We start from the raw sequence: 19893 nt of genomic DNA, 5'->3' as shown, positions 1-19893 counted from the left end.
AAACAGTTTTTTTTTAATGTTTATAAAGAATTGAAGTTGAGTTATTTATTACTAGATATATAAATATAACAAAGAGATAAACCGTGCAGGACATTTCATCTAAATACACTTTCTGTACGACAAACACTTTGTTTAAAATAAAAATGTAATGGAAAAGAAAATAGATGTGTTTAAGAACATAAAAAGGGCGTGTGTGAAATTTCAAAATTATTATATAGAATTTTGTAAGATGGTACCGTATCATCAAGACAAATGCTGACATTGCATTTCACAATAATTATAAAAAATAATTAACTAATAATTTGAAATTTAATTTTGTGTTTATTAGATAACATTGATAAGTATTTATTATAAATGCAAATTTGAAAATATTCGAGTATATTTTTTACCATTGAAAATAAAATATTATTTTTGTGCTCGAATATGTAAATTCAATAATTGTAAAATAGAATAAGATTCGACATTCTTCGTAAATTTAATAAATAATCTATTAGCGAGAGTTTTAAGAACTTTGGGCACACATTTAAATTTGATAATACGAACATTCATTTTACCCCTGTCATATTAGCTCATCTTGATACTCTGGAATATTCTTTCATTCATATCCAGCCAATTTCCTAGTTAAAGATTTAGGCGTCTGATTAGATTAGGCCTACCTTTCCATCATAGTGGAAATGTATTCTGCTGGGATTAGCCTCTGTCGGCTATCATGATTTTAAATTTTTTGATATTTATTTACATTTTATTTTTTGTTGGATCTTTTAGCGCTCGTAGCATATCAATGTTTCCCATCTTTGCAATTTTTGAAGTAAAAAAAAAAGTCTTTATTTTTTTTAAGTAAATCATTTCACTTCAGTTTCTTGATATAATTCATTTAACATCGTCTTATAGGAAGAGTTTTTTACACTTTCGTGAACTTCTAACATATTTTAATGAAACATTCATGCATAAAGTAAAATAATAATTGCGACATGGAAAATATTCATTAAAAGTTTAACTCAACTGTTATATATCTCTAATTCCCTAACTGCATTAGTTGGTAAAATATAGCACAATTTATCTATCTTGAAAAGCAAAGCGTGTAATCATGACTAGCAGAGATATGTGTAAACAAAGCGGTCACCGCTGTAATTGCTTTTAACCACGATAAACTCTGCCACAGAAACATGTACCGACGATTCCGGGATTTGTGATTACTTTAACAGGTCAGTTACTACTGGTAATTGTAATTAGCCCCTAAATTCCTCCTGCAGACAAAATCACGTAACAATTGGAAATAACACATTTTCATTTACTGTTCAAATATCTCTTAAAACTGGTAACTGATTAATTCATTGGTATTTAATTTGCGTTGAGACATACTTATATTTTAGCAGCATATTTAATTGTGCACGATAAAATGAATAAAAAAAGGTGAAATTTTATAATTCTAGTTAGAAATTATATTGTTAAGATAATAGTAGATTTATGTTTCAACACTTTTTCTGCGATCATTTCCTTATAATTAATGTGGTTAAAGTTAAAAATTTACATTACAATTTACATTAAAAATTTACATAAATGAACTTTGCAAGCACTGATGAGAAAACTATGTTAGCACTGATGAGAAAACTATGTTATCTTTTTTTAATGTAAAAATATTTAAAATTGATATTGTTTAGTACGCTTTGGTACGCTTTACTGTTTGATTTATATAATTCAAGAATGAAAACATGCCAACTAAAATTTTGAAACTCCTCTATCGCTTAGTTTCTCCTCTGTTGCTCAAGATATTAGAATTAATGTTGAGTTGAAATGCACAAAAATCGGTCTCGGCTAAACTGCACCAGGCATTTCATTATCAAAATGAGGCAGTGAAAGATTATTACAAGCTTCATTTGACATAAAAAGGAAAAAAAAATATTATTAAAGAAAGAAGATATGCAAGGTGCTTTAGAGTCGGAGAATCTGTATTTTCCATAAAAATCAAACTTACAACTCACTAAATGGTTTTCATTTTAAAGACTGTGGCATGTAAAAAAAAAATTAAATAAAAAATCAGAACTGGACTCGAGTACATAGTACCAAACATTTTGTAATCAATAATGGGCAGTGAAAGATTATTACAAACTTAGTTTGACTAACAAAGAAGAAAAAATTGCTTGATGCTTTTTTTTTAAATCGATTTCTCTCTTGCTTTTTTTTGACGCAGCTCACCCCATTTTATTAGCATAATTGTGTGAGCTGAGAAGATTGTATCAAATTTTTAAATTTTCAATTTTCATTATTTTTTTTCTTTATTTCTTTTCTAGTCTTCCTTGTAGTTTTATGTGAATGTATGCATATATATATATATATATATATATATATATATATATATATATATATATATATATATATATATATATATATATATATATATATATATATATATATATATATATATATATATATATATATATATATATATATATATAAGAGAAGAGAGTGAAATGATAACACATAGAAAATCACAGAAGACTTGCGGTTGGTAACGCACAAAACAGCCAAAAATTGAGAACGCATGTAACTTTACTTTAATTTAATATTTTGGCCTAAGACGTTTATATTCTGCAGAAAACAACAGGATTTAGTAAAGTAACTCAGATAAATCTATGTAGTTTATGTTATTAATGATTTCAAGAAGCCAGGAAAAAGACAACACAAAAACCTTCTCACCTAGAGAAATTTTTTGAAATAAATTTTGAACCAGAAAATGGGTTCTTTATTCGTGCAACAAGACATGTTCATATAGGAGGGCATCTGATCAATCTATTAACATAAAATATTCATTGCTGGCTCTATCTATTTTGGTTATAAACCACTAAATAAAAGTAGCCAAGAAAATGACAGATTTTCTTGGGACAAACAAATTATTGGCAGAAAAAATTATATTAAACAAAGTTTGGGACATACATGTTTCTTTCTCTTTTTCTATTTTATATTTTTTTTTCTTAAATAAATATTTATTTTCTAAAATTATTTATTGTCAACTTCTTTAAATTATCCAGTATAATATTACCTTGCACACATCCATTTTCGGGCCCATCCTTGGTAACTAACAAATCAAACGCACTTCAGTAATGCAGCAAGAACGCACTTTAATACAAAACTTCTCTAGTTACGCTTTTAGCTCTACTAATCTGGCAATCTTGTTACGAAAATATTTTAAATCATTCTTAAAAAATTTCCCGTTCGTATAAGTTCAGTTGAATTCGCTACTCGCTTTATAGTTTTCATTTCATGTTTTATTCTGTTTTTTCTTTATGTTTTATTTTCTGTTTTTACGTGATTTTTCTACTTATTGTATTCTATTTTATTTGTTGTAATTTTTTTGTAAAATTTTTTAGTGCTTCTCACACTATTGTTTTGATATATTTTGCATTGGCGATATAGATGCAATATTAGAAAGCTGTCTTTTCTGAGAATATAATCGTGTGGGCTGATGAAAAGATTATATCTTTTATTTTCCGGATTTTTAAGAAAAATTTTGTTCTTTTTTTTTCTTCCGGTTTTTTGTTATTTTTAATTTTTATTATGATTTTTCTTTTTTTCCCCCTTTTTTCATTGTTCTGTAATTTTTCCCTGGTTTTTTCTACTTTTTGAATTTATAACTAATATATAAAGTTAAAAATATATAAACAGAAATTCTTTATTTAAGAAAATGAAGAGCTGGAAAACAGTATAATGAAAATATATAATTTCGTTATCAGCTCACACGATTATTTTCGCAAAAAGAAGTGCTTTCTAATATTGTATTAATATAGCCAAAGCAAAATATTTCAATACAATAGTGTTGGGAGCACCCTCAAAAACTGAAGAAACAAAAATAGAACACATTAAATAAAAATTTTTCAAAATAAAACATATTAAACAAAAAACTGAAAATAAAATGCCAGAAAAATACAGAATTAAACATAGAACATAATATATAAAGTGAGAACAGAATTCAAATTAAGTTACACGTTCCGGAATCTTTCATGAACTTTCTGAAGTATAAAATCTCATCGGTTAAATTTTATTTCAGCAAAATAATATTACTAAGAAACATATATTTATCTATTACACTGCAACGCGTAACTTTTGTGCAAGGCTCGGTATTTCGGAATTCTCCTTCGAAATTTTTCGCGATTCAAGGTTTTAGAAATTTATATGACGTTGCGGCTCAATTTATGAATTAGCGTAATAGAAACATAGCTATATTGAACTTTATTACGCGTAATCGCAAATTGTCAAACATACATATTTAAATGTGAAAACATTATGCTTTTAAACTATGCATAGATTTTAATTATTTTGATATTTCCTTGCAAACATTTAATTTTTCTTATTACGTTGTCACCCCACACTAACGTTAAAGATCCCACACTAACTCGCCTGCAGTCACACTTCTATTTAAACCAATTCTTAACGGGCCACGGGGTTTTCGGAACATATCAACTGAAATTCTTCAATAAACGAGCAAATTGTAAATTTTGTGGCAGAGTACAAGACATTGACCATCTCATAAAATTTTGTCCCAAATTCCAGACGATCCGTGGCAGAAAATGGGATCAATACACTCAACATCAACTTTATGCAGATATTGACTGCAGGGAGAAAATCATCGAAATTCTTAAATATACCCTGGATGATCTGCTTGCCCCTGCGAGTACACCTGACTAATTTTATCTGGTTTTATTTTGAAACTTTCGGCTTTTAGGTTTTCTGGTTTTAAATTTCTGTTTTTAGTATTTTACTTCGGCACTTACCGTTTCCATGACTTTTTTCTCCCGTTGAACTGGCATCTTCATTATACATAGGACATTCGAAATGAAATCTTGCTCTTGGTCAAATTCAGCACCCTCTGTCTTACCTGGTGTCATCTTTGAGTGTTATCCTCTCAGTGAAACTTTGGTTTACCTTAGAACATTTTTAATCTTAGAGGCACTTAGCCTTGAAAGGGAGAGACTTGAACTTTTAGTCGACTATTTTATTTATTCTACTAAGCTTATTTTAGTCTTATTTGTTTTTTAATGTGATTTTTCATATTTTACCATTTGATGTTTTACCTGACCTTACTTTTATATGTTTTTATCTGTATTTTTGACATTTTTATTGTCGGTTGATTTTATCCACTTTGATGTTTTAAGCACTTTTAATTTTTATTCTGTTTTATTTTTATTTTACTTTTTCGATTTTGGGATTTTTCCTATGTGTTTTAATCTTTTTAACTTTGTACTTTTACTTTTCTGTAATTTGGTAGTGTTTAGATCACGTGCAAACGGGTGAAACACTTATCCGCAAACTCCTTAGGGGGTAGGTCGGTTACTATTGGTCTTATTACGTTGTCATGTGCATTCCAAATAATTCCGTCATAAGGATGAGGGAGAAAGTTTTTTTTATAGTTTTTCTTTTAGATTTTATTTTCAATTGCGAAACTCTTTAAACGATAACTAGTCTAATAATCGAGTAAGCATAACATTCATTTTAGAGTAATCACAGCCCACATTTACACGGGTGGAAAAATCTCAAGAGCTATTCAAACTGCATAAATATATTTTCGTTAATGGTATTTCGGTTATGAGAATAAGAAACTGATTGATGAAATAGATTTTCTCTTCAAATACGCATAGGTTTTTTTCCGCATACATTGTGAATGACCCTATTGACCACGCCGGAAAAACCACGTGAGTTAAATTTTCGTTTGTTACATAACCCATTGTCTTTATAGACATTAACTACATGCTTCATAAATCAATTGTGGTGACATAAAAATATTCCTGACTTACATTATAAAAATAACTTGGATGTTGTATAACACGTGGAGATTCAAACGAAGAAACAAAGGTTTGTCGTATTATGATTTAAGAGAAAAGCATTTATTTATAAGCTATAAAACTATTAATACTGGGGATGGTGCGTTTGGCTCTTCGATAGTGTTCGTTGATAACGTACGTGAGAAAAAGCTAGTTAAATCTTCACTTATTGCATATCTTTTAGCTTAAAAAATGTAGCTACATGATTAATAAGTCAATTTCGGTGATGTAAAATTATTTATGGATTTTCGTTATACGAAAATTCAGGATGTCGACTCGCACGTGACTATTCCAGAAAATCAATAAGGGTTTACCATATTATGATTCTAGACAAAATCATTCTTTTTTTGTTATTAAACCATTTAAATTTTACATTAAACTATAAAATTTTATGTACGATTGTAAAATATTGACAACATTTGAACATTGAGAAACATCACTTGTAAGAATGTTGCAAATCCGCAAAACATCCCGAGTCAGGAATAATCTTATTGGGTCAGCATAGCATACCTAACATAGTATGATAGATTTTTATAATGGGCCAACATAGAATATCCAACAGAGCATGATGGATTTTTATGTTGGGCCAACATAGCAGAACCTAACATAGTGTGATGGATTTTTATACAGGGCCAACATAGGATACCCAACATAGTATGATAGATTCTTATAATGGGAGAACAAAAAAAATCCACCATGATCCAATATAATAATTTACTGGTTACCGTTATAATTTCCACCACAAACCATCATTTTGGGACCATCAAATCTGCCCAACATCCCAAATTAGGGATTGGCAACTTTTCATGTTGGGCTAACATAGCCTATCCAACAGAGTATGTGAGATTTTTAAAATGGCCCGACATAAGACGCCCAGCATAGAATAATGGATTTTTAGATTGGGCCAATATAGCATACCAAACCTAGTATGATAGATTTTTAGATTGGACCAACATAGCATTCCCTACATAATATGATGGACTTCTGTAATGGGCCAACATAATAATTGACATAATGATTTAGCATACCGACCAGAGTAAGATGGATTTTTATAATGGGTCAACAAAAAAATCCGTTATGTTCCAATATGATTAACTTGTCACCATTATAATTTTATATAAAAAAACATTATGTTTTTTGCTTGTACCATCAAGATTGTGCAACCCCTTCAAGATGTGGAAAAACACATGGAGATACAAACAAATAAACGAGGGCTTGTCACATTACAATTCAAGACAAAAGCAGGCTTACCACGTTATGATTTAAGAGAAAATCATTATGCTTTTATTAAACTATTTAAAATCTATATTAAACTATTTAAATTTTATATTAAACTATTTGAATTTCATATTAAACTATTTAAATTTTGTATTAAACTATTTAAATTTTATATTAAGCTATTTAAATTTTGTATTAAACTATTTAAATTTTATATTAAACTACAAAATTTTAAGCATGGTTGTAAGCCCTTGACAACATTTAAACATTGAAAAATAACATGTGTAAGATTGACTCTTTGATGTTTGATTTAAAAGATCGTTAAACATCATTTTCCATCATAAAATGATGGAAATTATTAGCCCAAACAATTACAACATAGCATGTTGGTTGACCATCATATCGTGAAATATCATCTTTCAACATGAAATGATGGAAGATTGTTGGCCCATCAAAATCCATTACGACATGATGGGATTTGTTGGATGTTGGTTACCATCAAATAGAGTTGGTCCGACATGAAGCCATCAAAATATCTTGATAGTCCCATTAAGAATTTTGTTTTGGGTATTTGATATTTATCCGTGAAAGTACTCAAAAGTACTATCCGTGAAAGTGCAAAATTGGAAAAAAATAAATACTAGAAATGAGAGTAGTTAGTTGCTAATAAGTTTACCGATTACCAGTGAGTTGGAAAAATCCATTCAAAGTCCATAGGAAGATAGGGGAGTGTGGTGCTATGACCGGGACGCTAATTTACAATCCAGAGGCCTTTAACGGCTAGCTTTCTTTTTTATTGGTTGTAGTTGGTCATGTTTTGGATTATTAATAAGAAAGAATTTTAGACCCATTGAGGTAGCTCTAAGCGTTGTTAGTAACCACACACAAAAAAAACAAAAAACAATACAACAAATTATTTATTTAAAAAAATGATACAGGTTTGTTTAGCTCCTTAGCACGATTATTTTCGATTTGATAAATCAAGACTTCGGTTGTGCTGAAGCTTATACCAGTTCTGGGATGTCTTAAAAAAAATTGACTTCACTTGGAGGCAGGTTTTAAATTTTCCCATAATGCAACATAGGGACATAATTTTATGAGAATATCTTGTACGACAAGAGGGAAATTTTTGAATATGAAAAAAATGCCTCTGAAAATAGCATTTCTACGAGGGCTGTAAACCTTTTCAGGATGCTCAAGTGTTACAGCTGACACCACAGCGTCAACTACAGTTTGAGTTTTGTCTGATGCGAAAGAAAAAAAGTAATATAGCATTTTCTCTAACTGCTTTATATATTTCTCTCCATAATCAGATTTTATCGATTCGTCCAGATTGTTGAGAGTTGTTTCCATGTATATATTCAGGTAATTGGTATCCGTTAATCCAGTTCTGTAATATAAGAGAGAAACAAAACAAATCAAAATCTGTAAAAAAATTGGCTTAAAAACATTATAATTTACCCTTTTGGGTTATACAAACTTCGGACTCTAAAAAGCTCTTAGAAAAACTATACATAATTTAAATTATTTTCCTGAAAGTAAAATGTGAAAAATACATAAATAAGCAAGGCATACCACAGAGATTGCACTGACGCTCATGAGCAGTAGAACAATGGCATTCGCAATTTTAATCGACATTTTCTCATTGTGAGTTCTTAAATTAACTTTTTTCAATTTATTTAAGAAATTTAAAATTGCTTGTTACATTTAAAAATTTGATCTCTAAATTACGATCCATCCTCCGTAAAAAGACAATTGACCCTTGGAAAATTCCTTTCAACGAGAAGATTTATTGGGCCATCGGTGAAATCTTTGGCGCGAAACATTCTCTAATACTACCATTGCCTCTTTGATCTTCTGATTTCGTTTTAAAAGTAGCCCTCATTTTAACTAATGAATTCATAACATGTTTTTTCTTACAATCGTCTTCTTACGGTGGACGAACAATCTGCAAATGCATGCTAAACGGGGAGTGTAGATCCTGATTGAACAGGTAATTTTCAAGAAATGAAATATGAATTTTTGGGATAGATGTATAAAGAAAAATCTAATTTTCAGTAAAATCTGGTTCATGTTTTGGCCTAGAACAGTAGGGAAAAATAAATAAAAAACAGTAGGGAAAGATAAATAAAAAATTGCTCAATCAGTAGTTAATCGGTACGGTCTTCGGAAAAGTCTGGCCCTTTGATTTTAAAAATGGAATACTTAGAAAACTCATTTTTTTTTTTTTTTTTTTTTTTTTTTTTTTTTTGCATCCGGTCGTTTAAGCCTCAAGTTAGAAGTTAAGTCTCTCTCTCTACTGGAGTGTTACTTTGATTGTCTTAAAACTTTACAAAAATATGAAACTTGTATTGTCAGTCGGCTTCTAGATTGTTGAGCGCTAAATGAAATTGTGACACTTTCGCTAGCGAAAAAGTAGCCGAAATGTTTATTAAAAGGTGAAGATTCCATCGTTACAAAAAAAGAAAATTAGATAATAAAAACTTTAAGAAAAACCTTTTGACTGGAGCTCTAAACTTGATCACGAGTTTCCAGTAATTCCGCTGAGACCACTTCATCAAATTGCAATTTGCATCTTCAGGGATGCTAAGACGATCTAGATCAGTGATTCTCAACCACTGTGCCGCGGCACTTTTGTGTGCCGCCAAATTCATAAAATGTGCCGCCAAATATTAGAAATGATACAGTAAAAATAATAATGTTTTTTTTTATTACGAATAAAGTTTAAATTGAAGAAAAGTGTATATATATAAAATATTGTATGTATATGCATAAACATTTTATAATTTTCCCTCGCTTTAAGCAAGCTAAATAGTAACTTTCAAACGGAAATAAAAGTTAATCATTAAAGTAAGCTTTGCAATTAATAGTTACAAAAACAAATTGACAAAGGATAACTAGCAAAAAATAAGCTAACAATTAATAATCAGCAAAAGAACTAGTTAACAATAAATCACAAAAAAATAACAGTTAATAGCTATAGAAAACAAGCTACCAATTAATAACTAGCAAAAAAAATAATTGTTACTAACTAATAAAAAATTAGTCGAAAGAAATAATTAATCCCTTAATAAACGTGCTTTTGTATTGGGTGTATAAATTAGTTCGGTCCGTTTTTAAAAAATAGCTCTGCTGTTATGAATGTTATATAGTGACAGCTGGTTTCAGTGGTTTCAGAGAGGTTAAACATCTGATAATAATATTGAGTTTATATCGCTTTGAGTTTCATACAAAATCATTGTTTTTTACTTTGTTGAATATGTCAAATTTTGTGGTAATGCAGCACCATTTGCGGGAGGTTTTATGTTTCTGCTTTAATTGGAAGAAAAGTGCAGCTGAAGCGCATCGAATGCTTGTAGAAGTTTATGTTGACAATGCTCCAACTGATAAATCATGTAAGGAATGGTTTCGACGTTTCAAGAATGGCTAATGGTGAATAAAGAATGGAAAATGGTGAATAGTTTTGTATACTATGAGCTGCTACAAACTGGTGATTCCATTACGGGTGATTGGTATAGGCTACAATTGATTCATTTGAGCTGTGCATTGCGAGAAAAAAGGGCGGAATACGAGTAAAGACATGACAAAGTTATTCTTCTGCGTAATAACGGTCAGCCCGATGTCTCAAAAGTCGTAAAAAACTATTTGGAAACGCTCAAGTGGGATATTTTACCGCACCCGATGTATTCTCTGGACATTGCTCCTTCTGATTACTGGTTGTTCCGACGGATACAGCATGATTTTGCGGGTCACCAGTTCACTTATTTCGCAGAAATCGAAAATTGGCTCCTAACTTGGATCGCCTCAAAAGACGAGACATTTTTTCGAGATGGAATTCGAAAATTGCCTGAGAGGTGGGGAAAAGTAGTAGCCAGCGATAGACAATACTTTGATTAATCTGTTCATTCATTTTGTTCTGAAATAAATGCATTTTTGACCACAAAAAAACGGACCGAACTAATTTGTACTCCCAATAGTACATATTTTTTTATTTCACATTCAAAATTTTTATCACAAACTATTCAACGCAGTGTATTATAGGTAAGTAAACAACTTTGAAACTAATTTTTTTCATTGTGTGCCGTAAAATTTCGAAATCATTTAAAGTGTGCCTCCCCCAGAAAATGGTTGAGAATCACTGATCTAGATATTTTAAAATTTTTGGAAGATTCAAAATATTTTTCTCTATAATCAGCTTTCGGTGATACATACTTTTTGTCAAAAAATGATGTAATTTACTTATTTCGTTTTTTATTTATTTTTTATCATTCATTGTTAACTTAATGTTAAACTTAAAAATTTTTCTTTAAGAATTTAAGTTTTTTTTACTTAAACGTTTTAAGAAATGAAAATTGTGCATTCAAATTTTACGAAATGTAATATCTAAAGAAATAATGGAAAATTTAAAATACGGAAATGTTACAGGTATTAGTTACTCTCAATTCAAAAAAATATTAAAAATTAATCAAAATATTAATATTTTGCTAAACTACACAAAAATAAAGTTGAATATATCTAGTTTTCATGTATTATAATTACAGTTTTGTTATCATACTTTAACTTGAAACAACAGCAGTTATAAAAACCCGAAGCGCTCTCTTGCGTTTTTTGTCTTTTCAAGGTAGAAGGAATTGTTATCAATAATAAGTAAAATTCTTAACAATAATAAAATTAGGAGTAATTAAAATTACAATATAAGAAATAAAATAATTTTATTATCGAGTTGCAAAAATAAAGAATTTTAAGGAAAAAAAAAGCATTTTTTTCATAGAACAATTTAATGAATTAGAAAATTTAAGTTTTTCTCAAATGGCAGGGATACTTTATGCTACTGCCATTCTGTAAAATCATGAAATTTATAATCGATGAATGCCACCTGACATAGTAAAAGTCATAGTAAACATAGTCATAGTTTAACCGATACTTTTTAATTATGTTTCACAAATTTTTATTTATATAATTAAATTCAATAACATTTAGATTTTATCGAATGTTATCATTTTTATTTTTTTTTCTGACCACTTTTGTGCTGAATATCGACTTCTTTTTGACAAATTAGCGAAAAATTTGTTGAACATTAAATCAGTATTTTAAACTATCTCTTTTTGAAAATTTATTGACCGGAAGGATAGATAAGAGTAAAAATGCATACCTGATTGAAATTGTCCGGCCCAGTGCATTTCAAGCAATTTTATTATCGAATTAATTAACTATAATATATTTTAAACTGGAATTTCAAACAATATTTTTTATTAGTTAGTGTTACATCTAAAATGTATCTGTTGAACCAAGATTACGGCGTTCTGTTTAATAAACCAGGATTTATTCTCTGCAAATTTGAAAACTAACTTAAAAACTAGCAAATTTTCTTAAGAATCCTGTTTATTTTAATTAAGTGTTACTATATACAAAAGTGTAAATATAATTACTATGGAACTGATTAAAAAATTAATTAATATATTCATAACATTTTTGCTGTCTTACTTATAAATCTCTGGCTCAATAGATATAACCGAAATTCCCCAAACATCCATTTCTTGTCTCAAGCACTCTGTGAAACCTACGGCACCAAATTTGCTAACTGTATACGCAGTCACGTGTGGCATTACAATTCTACCTGTGTAAAAAGATGCATAGATAAACAGATTATAGTATAGATATATATTTCCAAAATATATATGAAATAATACGACCTTCATATTCATTCGGATATTTTTAATTTCCAATTTTTATTTTTATTTTATAACATACAGAACTGGCTTACCAATAAGACTCGTGAAGTTAACTAGTCTTCCTTTTGATTGTCGCAGTAAAGGCAAAAATGCTTTGGTGACTCTTATATGACCATAAAGATTAACTTCCATATTGTCTTGAAAATCTTGCATAGGAGTTAGTTCAACGGAGAGTCCTTTAAGAATGCCTGCGTTGTTGACAACTGCCCATAACTCTGAAAAAAATTAATACTTCTCCGAAATTTAATATCTTGAGGCAAAGTCAGTTTAAATCATCACATATAATTACGATAAATTTTAATTTTATCATTTTCGCATACTGTAAAATATTTTTATAATGAACCTTTTTCATATTTTGATCACGAAATAGATTCAACAAGATATTTCTATGCCATATCCAAAGAGGTTATTTGAATCTTATTTCGTACCTTACTTGTAATTTTTCATCTTAATAAAAAATTCCGACGAACGGAGGCAAATCTAATTGTATTTTTATGCAACAAATCATTTAGAAAAGGCACAAAACCAGAGAGAAAATATTTTGAAATATTACGTAAGAGACAAAATCGTACCGAACTTTGTCCAATATATTAAACGCTGGGTTTCAAGATGTTAAAACGAGTACTTATGAAGTAATATATTTTGCTCATTTCATTATTAAAAATATGTACTAAACAAATGAAAAATGCATTAATTATTAAATGAAAATAAAAAAAATTAAATAGCACGGTGTAATACATTTAATCACAAATATGCGACCACTGAAAAGTAATAAATACGAGTTTGTACAAGTAGCTCAATTTGAATATTTCGGCACAATCGTAAATAATATTAGGGGGACCGGAAAGTAACGTTGTTTAGGCGCATTAAATATTCGTTAGTCTTAAAAACCATTTTTTTTTTCAATCCATTTCGATTCATTTTCGATCCGGCATTGAAAGATTGTTACTAACGAGGCGGAATAAATTATTGATTAAAAATAAAATCTTGATAACAAATATCAAATGCAACGAAACGACATTACTTTCCGGTCCCTTTAATAATAATGACATAAAAATTGAAATCAAAAATTGAATCAACATGGCTAACAATTGATATCATGGATTGAGAAATTAACAGTTTAAATCTATATACATAAGTGGTTAAACAGAAATATAGTTGTTCAGAAGAGGCACTGTTCGGAACAAAAAATGTTTTTTCAAAAATTTTATAAATAATTTAATTTAAAAATTAAAGAAACTTCAATTATGAATATCTTAGATCTAAATAACTGCAAATAATTGCAATTTAAAGTAAGCGGTGTTTGGCAGATTTCACCTTTAACGCATAAAAAGACACCGGTGTTTATTAATGTATTTCATAACCATAAATTACTTAAATGCTAAATATAATATTTTGCACTTGTTTTGACATAAATACTTAATAATAAAAAAAATTGGAAAAATATGTTCATAGAAATTTTCGTCAAAGGGTTAATCGGTTTAGCTTTTGGCGAAACCCTTTCTTGTCTACATGAAGAATTTTGTTTTATATAGTTGTGTTTATAATTATTCGGACCTTATTTTATCTTGATATATTTCTTAAGCTCTATTAAAAAATCTTCTTTTGGTACAAATATTGAGAATAATTATAAATTAAAGGATATTTTTTTCAACGTTAAGTGTGCAAAAACTTTTAAAAGTAAGTCATATCTTTTAAAAGTATTATTTCCTATAAAATGTCTTGAAATCGGGGGAAAAACCCCAACAGATATAATAATTTTCATTGTATTGTGCAACAGAAGAGTTGCCATACTGGTTTTATAACATTGCTGTTTTTATACCAGATGTTCCAAGGTTCTCTTTGACGAATTCTAACGCCATTTGAACACTTTCATCTTTTGTGATATCCATTCCTAAAACTTGCAAACGACTGGAACATTTATTCTTTAATTCTTCAACCCCTGGTCCAGTTGGAAATAGACAACTAGCAAACACGTGATAACCCAGAGAATCGAGGTGAATAGCTGTGGCATGACCGAATCCTCTATCACAACCTGAAATAAAAAACGAATGTAAGGAATAACGTATGGCGTATATCAAAGCACTTTAAGTTCTACTGCTTAAGTTATAAAATCATTGTAGAACGATTTTGTTTTAGATAATTCGACATTATCCACACTAAAAAACATCCAAAATTTATGCTGAAATAAACGCAGGCTCTTAATTTAAAATTATGCTTTTTTTCTGCTGTCACATACGCATTCTTTAGTCGAAAAGTTTTCATTGTTTTGTAAGTGCAATTTAGTTTCATTGATACTAAAATCAATTCTATCTATAGAAATGCGAGTTCAAATAAATAAATAAATAAATGTATAGTTTGACAATGGGAAATAAATGCTGATAATAAAGAAAAAGCTCCTACGGTGTGCATGACATTATCTGGGATGCTCATTCTTATCATCGAAACAGAATGTGACCAAAAGTTCCAAAATTGCTCAAAATTGGCAAAACAGACAATCATTCCAATACTTCATTACCTGCTGTACTACTTCCTGTATTATGTCCTCACCCACCTCTTGAGCCTTAGCTTGAGCATCGTAAATGCTATTGATTGAAAATGGCAAGCTCAGTCACCAATAATTGGTATGACTGTCAAAAATTGCGTACTCTACAATTCAGAAGTTTTTCAAATATTTTTAAATAAAATAATAAATATTTATTGAAAATAAATTTTTGATTGGTAGTCATTTTTGAATAATCAGACTTTATAAATGTGTGCAAAAATGTTTCAATTTATAGAAAAAAATTCTCTAGATAATGCGAAATACTTAAAAAAATAAAATTAACATTAAGGTGCCCAAACTTTGGATCTCGTAAATTTTTGGAATCATATTTCAAAGATTGCGGCTACTTTCTGTATGTTGAAAGTCAGAAATCCAAATTCATCGAAAAAAGGTATGTTTATTCAGAGAGAGAACGTTTTTGTGTCTGATTTGGTAATTTAAAATATAGTCTGTATTAATTAAATACCATATTTGAGCTCACCTTCTCGAACCAATAAGATTGAATCCTTGATCGTGAAGATACAATCATTAGATCAAAAGTTATTCAGGGAGTTATTCATTTTTCCGCATTGTATATAAAATATTCACTATTTATGCAATGTTCTTTTCCATTTAACTCATTTTCGGCGAAATGTGCATCAACGCGCCATTTCAATAAATATTTTTTTATAAGCACTTTGACGTACATTTTTCAATAATTTAATTTTTCTGCTATTTTTAAAGGTCTTAAAAACTTCTATAAAATATATGTATTTTAATTGGATTAAACATTTTCCATGGATAAATTTCCAAAATGCGCTAGTTTTTTTTAAATTTGAAACGTAACTTAAAATATCCTCATCTTCTGCATTAAATTCTAAGCTTATTTGAGGTCACCTCCTCAAACCATTAAAATCAGTGGTTCATAAATAGTGCTCCGTGGAAGAGTTAAAGGGTTTCCGCGAGCTAGTATTTTTTACAACCAGTGATAGGTTTAAAAATCTCAGATAATATTTAGTTCCAAAATATGAGTCATAATTTTTTTAAATCGCTTGCCTTTATGAAATTATTTCAAGTAAAATGTCAAAGGAATAGAAAAGGTATTTTTAAGAGAAAATATAATTCTTTTAATAACAATATATTGAATAAATTATGAAAAGAACAAACATTTGTAAAATATTATATTATTTCCCATTACGCTTTTGAAATCACAATAAAATAAATAGTACCTTTAATAAAGAAATATGTTTCACTAGTAGCAAATTTTAGATGTTTATAACTTTTATTTTAAGTTTTCACTTCAAATAAACAATAATTCATCTTATTTTAATCATTTTCAGCTCATGTAAATATACAAAAAACAATTTCATAACTAGCGCAATGACTGTGAATTCAACTGATGGAAATAAAACATAATACAGATAATTAATATTAAAACAATAAAAAATATACATACCTCTAATTGAATATTTAAAAATAAGCTTTTACAGATAATAACGTTCACAATTAGCTTAATAAACTTTATTAAAAAGTCGGGTTTCCGCCGAAAAAAATTTGATTATTTTACAGATCGTAGCCGAATGAGTTTTGAATCCTTGTAGTTGAAGATCGATTTAGACCAAATGTCCTTCAGAGCAATTCAATTTTTTAGACACTACGCAAAATGTACACGGAAAAAGATAATTGGGTGATTTTTAGGAAACATCACAATTCGGACCAAAAAATTTCTCCAAATTTAAAGTCTTCAAAATAATCTAAATTATTTTTGTATATTTATTTAGTTACATTTATTAATATCTTACAGACAGCAGTGTTTTTTATTGATATTTGCTCAAGAAAAAAATATAAAATAGAAATTCACCCAATTTTGAATGCCAGGAAAATGACATATTAGCTTAGAATTACATATAGACATATTAGCTTAATTACATATGACATATTAGCTTAGTCATTTTAAGCTAATAGTAAGTAATTCATCTTAAGCCTTTATGCTAGATGGAGCATGAATCATTTAAATTAATTCTTTTATCCACCGCAGAAGGAATCAAAAATGTTTTTGTTGCTGATAAATATGTACATAATAAAATTGTGTATAATAGTCAATCATTAAATAAATAAATAACTTTATTTACATTCGAACATATTACAATCATACATGAACTTGATATTAGGTAAATATTTGATTTCCCTCTTTACAATATACAGTTTAAAAAAATTCCTGGTAACACGTCAATGTCCTGGCTTTCATAAGCCAGGAAAATGACAAATTTGCCATTTTATAGCATTTAACTTTAATTTAACATTTTGGCCGGAGACGTTCACATTCCGCCAATTAAAACAGGATTTCTTAAAATAACTCAGATAAATCTATGTAGTTTAGGTTATTAAGGATTTCAAGAAGACAGGAAAATGACAACATAAAATCCTACTCCCTTTGAAAACATTTTTGAAATAGATTTTGAACCAAAAAGTTGGTTCGTTATTCATGCAACAACACATGATCATATAGGAGGGTATCTGATCAATCTATTAACGTAAGATATTGATAGCTGGAGCTATCTATTTAGGTTATAAATCACTATATGAAAGTAACCAGGAAAATGACAGATTTTCGTGTGACAAACTAAGTATTGACAGAAAAAATTATTTTAGGCGAAGTTTATGTAAATAATACCCTCTGCGAATATTTTAGAAATGCTTACAACGGTTAAGATAAAAAAAATAGACATTGAAAATTTTATGGGAAGTTTTGAAGCTAGTTATTATTGGAAACATTGTTTGGAACATGCCAGGAAAAAGACATTTTGAAGTTAAATTAAATTTCTTAACTATACAAAACAGTCAATGCTAGTACAAGGTTATTTTAAAATACTAACAGCAATGCTATATATTAAAATTTCTTAAAAAAAATTTCTTTTATATTTTATATAAAGTATTAGATCTTGGAGCAAGAGACTGTAAATTGTCATATTTCGTGAGAATCACACATCTAAGAAAAGCATGAACACTGTGTGGTGTTTTAACGGATGGAAATTGCAAAACAACGTACTTACATATTAAAATTGTTTTTCGAAGGCACTGCTGTTGCATGACGTGATGCTTTTTTTTAGAATAATAAGCTATTTTCATAACTGATAACTATTTTCATAACTCTTTGATTCTCATGACCGTTAGATTAAATTAGCCCATATTAAGCCTGCGTCCTCTATTATTATTCGGTGAGTCAATATAAAGAAAGGGAAGCTTTGAAAAAATCAAAAGTGTTTCTAGTCTAATTTTTTAATATTTAGAAACTTGCTGTAATGCTGCCTTATCCGTTCTCATAAAAATTTGCCAAGAACTTAATAAGGTAGGATTCTCATCTATGTGGAAAAATGCAACCAAATTAACAATTTTTGAAAAAGTTTAATAACTTTAAAAATATTTTTATTATTTGTCAGTTCTGAAGCCCAGATAAGTCTTTACAGCAAGATGGCATATGAAGTATGAAATTAAAGCTTTGCTTCTAGTGTGAGAGGCACTTGAACTGTGACTTTTTTTATTTCCCTTGGAGAAGGGGATTCAAAAAACCTTCTTAATGAATAAAATAATCTACTAACCTGTGATTAAGACGGCTTTTCCATCAGATTGAACTCGATCATTTAACCATTTTTTTCTCGTAAATTGAAAAGTAAACCACCCTACCAATGCAGTCGTTGCTAAGGTAACAGCACAAGCTATGAGGTCTGTTAAAAAATGAGGAGCAATGTAAAAAAACACACGCAAAGCTAAAAACACACCAAAGAAATGCGCCAACACAACAAGACAGTACTGAGAATTCATATTTCAATACAAAACTAATTTTTAGTAAATGTCAAAAGGAATTTTGTTTAAGTTGTATACATTGAAGCCGGTTATGTTGAGCGCTTCAAATCAGATGAAAAAGTAAATAGAGAACTAAACTCGCCTACTAAAATCAAAATCTTATCTAATATTGCGATAGAGAAGGATCAAAGGTTTGTAGTATCGCCAACACTATCTCTTTTTAAGTGAATATTTTTTTTTGTTGATGAATCGATGCTTAAAACAATAGAAAATTATTTAAATATAAATCACTGCTTTGAACCGCGTCACCTTTATGAAAAGTTGCACAGAGAAAAAAAAATATGGTAGGGACATTTCTGGTAAAAAAGAAAACCATAATTCTAGTTAATAAAACCAAAATGCACGGTATTTAAATAATTTATTTGACAATTTTTTCTTTCACACGCAATGTTTTATCGAAAATTCTGGTTTTCAAAATTATATTTCGCATTACCACGCATTTGGTGAAAAATTTAAAACCGAGAAGCAAATTAAACCGAAAAAACGGATTTTATGCCATGCTCCAAGATATCGTGATAAATATACTAAATTTTACCACATTTATCAAGTTTATCATATAGTATAAAACCATATTTCATGGTAAATTATTGATTATTGTATGCAATTTTCGTTTTCCCATCTAACGTGACAAAAATTTACATTTAAACTCATCGAATGTTCTTTAATGTAATTAATTTATACGAAATTGTTGTTCAAACTCAAAATATGCTCTTTTAGTTTCAATTAGTCCTTTTAGCTA

At 28.9% G+C, this 19893-nt stretch overlaps 2 protein-coding genes across 2 annotated transcripts in view; both read right to left on the bottom strand.

The window, feature by feature from the left end:
* Positions 1-4883, bottom strand: part of LOC147806481 (uncharacterized) — a 34485-nt gene extending 29602 nt beyond the window's left edge. Inside the window, exon 1 of the mRNA XM_087149645.1 lies at positions 4770-4883. Coding sequence (XP_087005771.1) covers positions 4770-4883 — 114 coding nt within the window. The remainder of the gene's footprint in view (positions 1-4769) is intronic.
* Positions 4884-7937: 3054 nt separating this feature from the next.
* LOC107436613 (retinol dehydrogenase 7) lies at positions 7938-19267 on the bottom strand. The gene is made up of 5 exons (XM_016048381.4): positions 18890-19267; positions 14589-14801; positions 12799-12981; positions 12519-12651; positions 7938-8424 (listed from the first exon to the last, which is right to left on the bottom strand). The coding sequence occupies exons 1-5, from the start codon at positions 19110-19112 to the stop codon at positions 8076-8078; spliced, it is 1101 nt and encodes a 366-aa protein (XP_015903867.3). The 5' UTR covers positions 19113-19267; the 3' UTR covers positions 7938-8075.
* Between the last annotated feature and the right edge of the window lie 626 nt (positions 19268-19893).

Source organism: Parasteatoda tepidariorum, chromosome 8 (genome assembly GCF_982258835.1).
Source record: "Parasteatoda tepidariorum strain Cologne lab strain chromosome 8, Ptep-v5.0, whole genome shotgun sequence".
In the NCBI taxonomy this organism is placed as follows: domain Eukaryota; kingdom Metazoa; phylum Arthropoda; class Arachnida; order Araneae; family Theridiidae; genus Parasteatoda; species Parasteatoda tepidariorum.
Note: the sequence above shows the minus strand (reverse complement) of the source record. Positions and strands in the feature narration are given on the sequence as shown.

Coding starts and splice junctions, on each gene's coding strand:
- LOC107436613 (XM_016048381.4), bottom strand. CDS start 19,112: ATGAATTCTCAGTACTGTCTTGTTGTGTTGGCGCATTTCTTTGGTGTG. Junction 14,802..18,889: donor AAAAGCCGTCTTAATCACAG/GTTAGTAGATTA, acceptor TTTTTATTTCAG/GTTGTGATAGAGGATTCGGT. Junction 8,425..12,518: donor ATTGAGCCAGAGATTTATAA/GTAAGACAGCAA, acceptor CTTATATTACAG/AACTGGATTAACGGATACCA.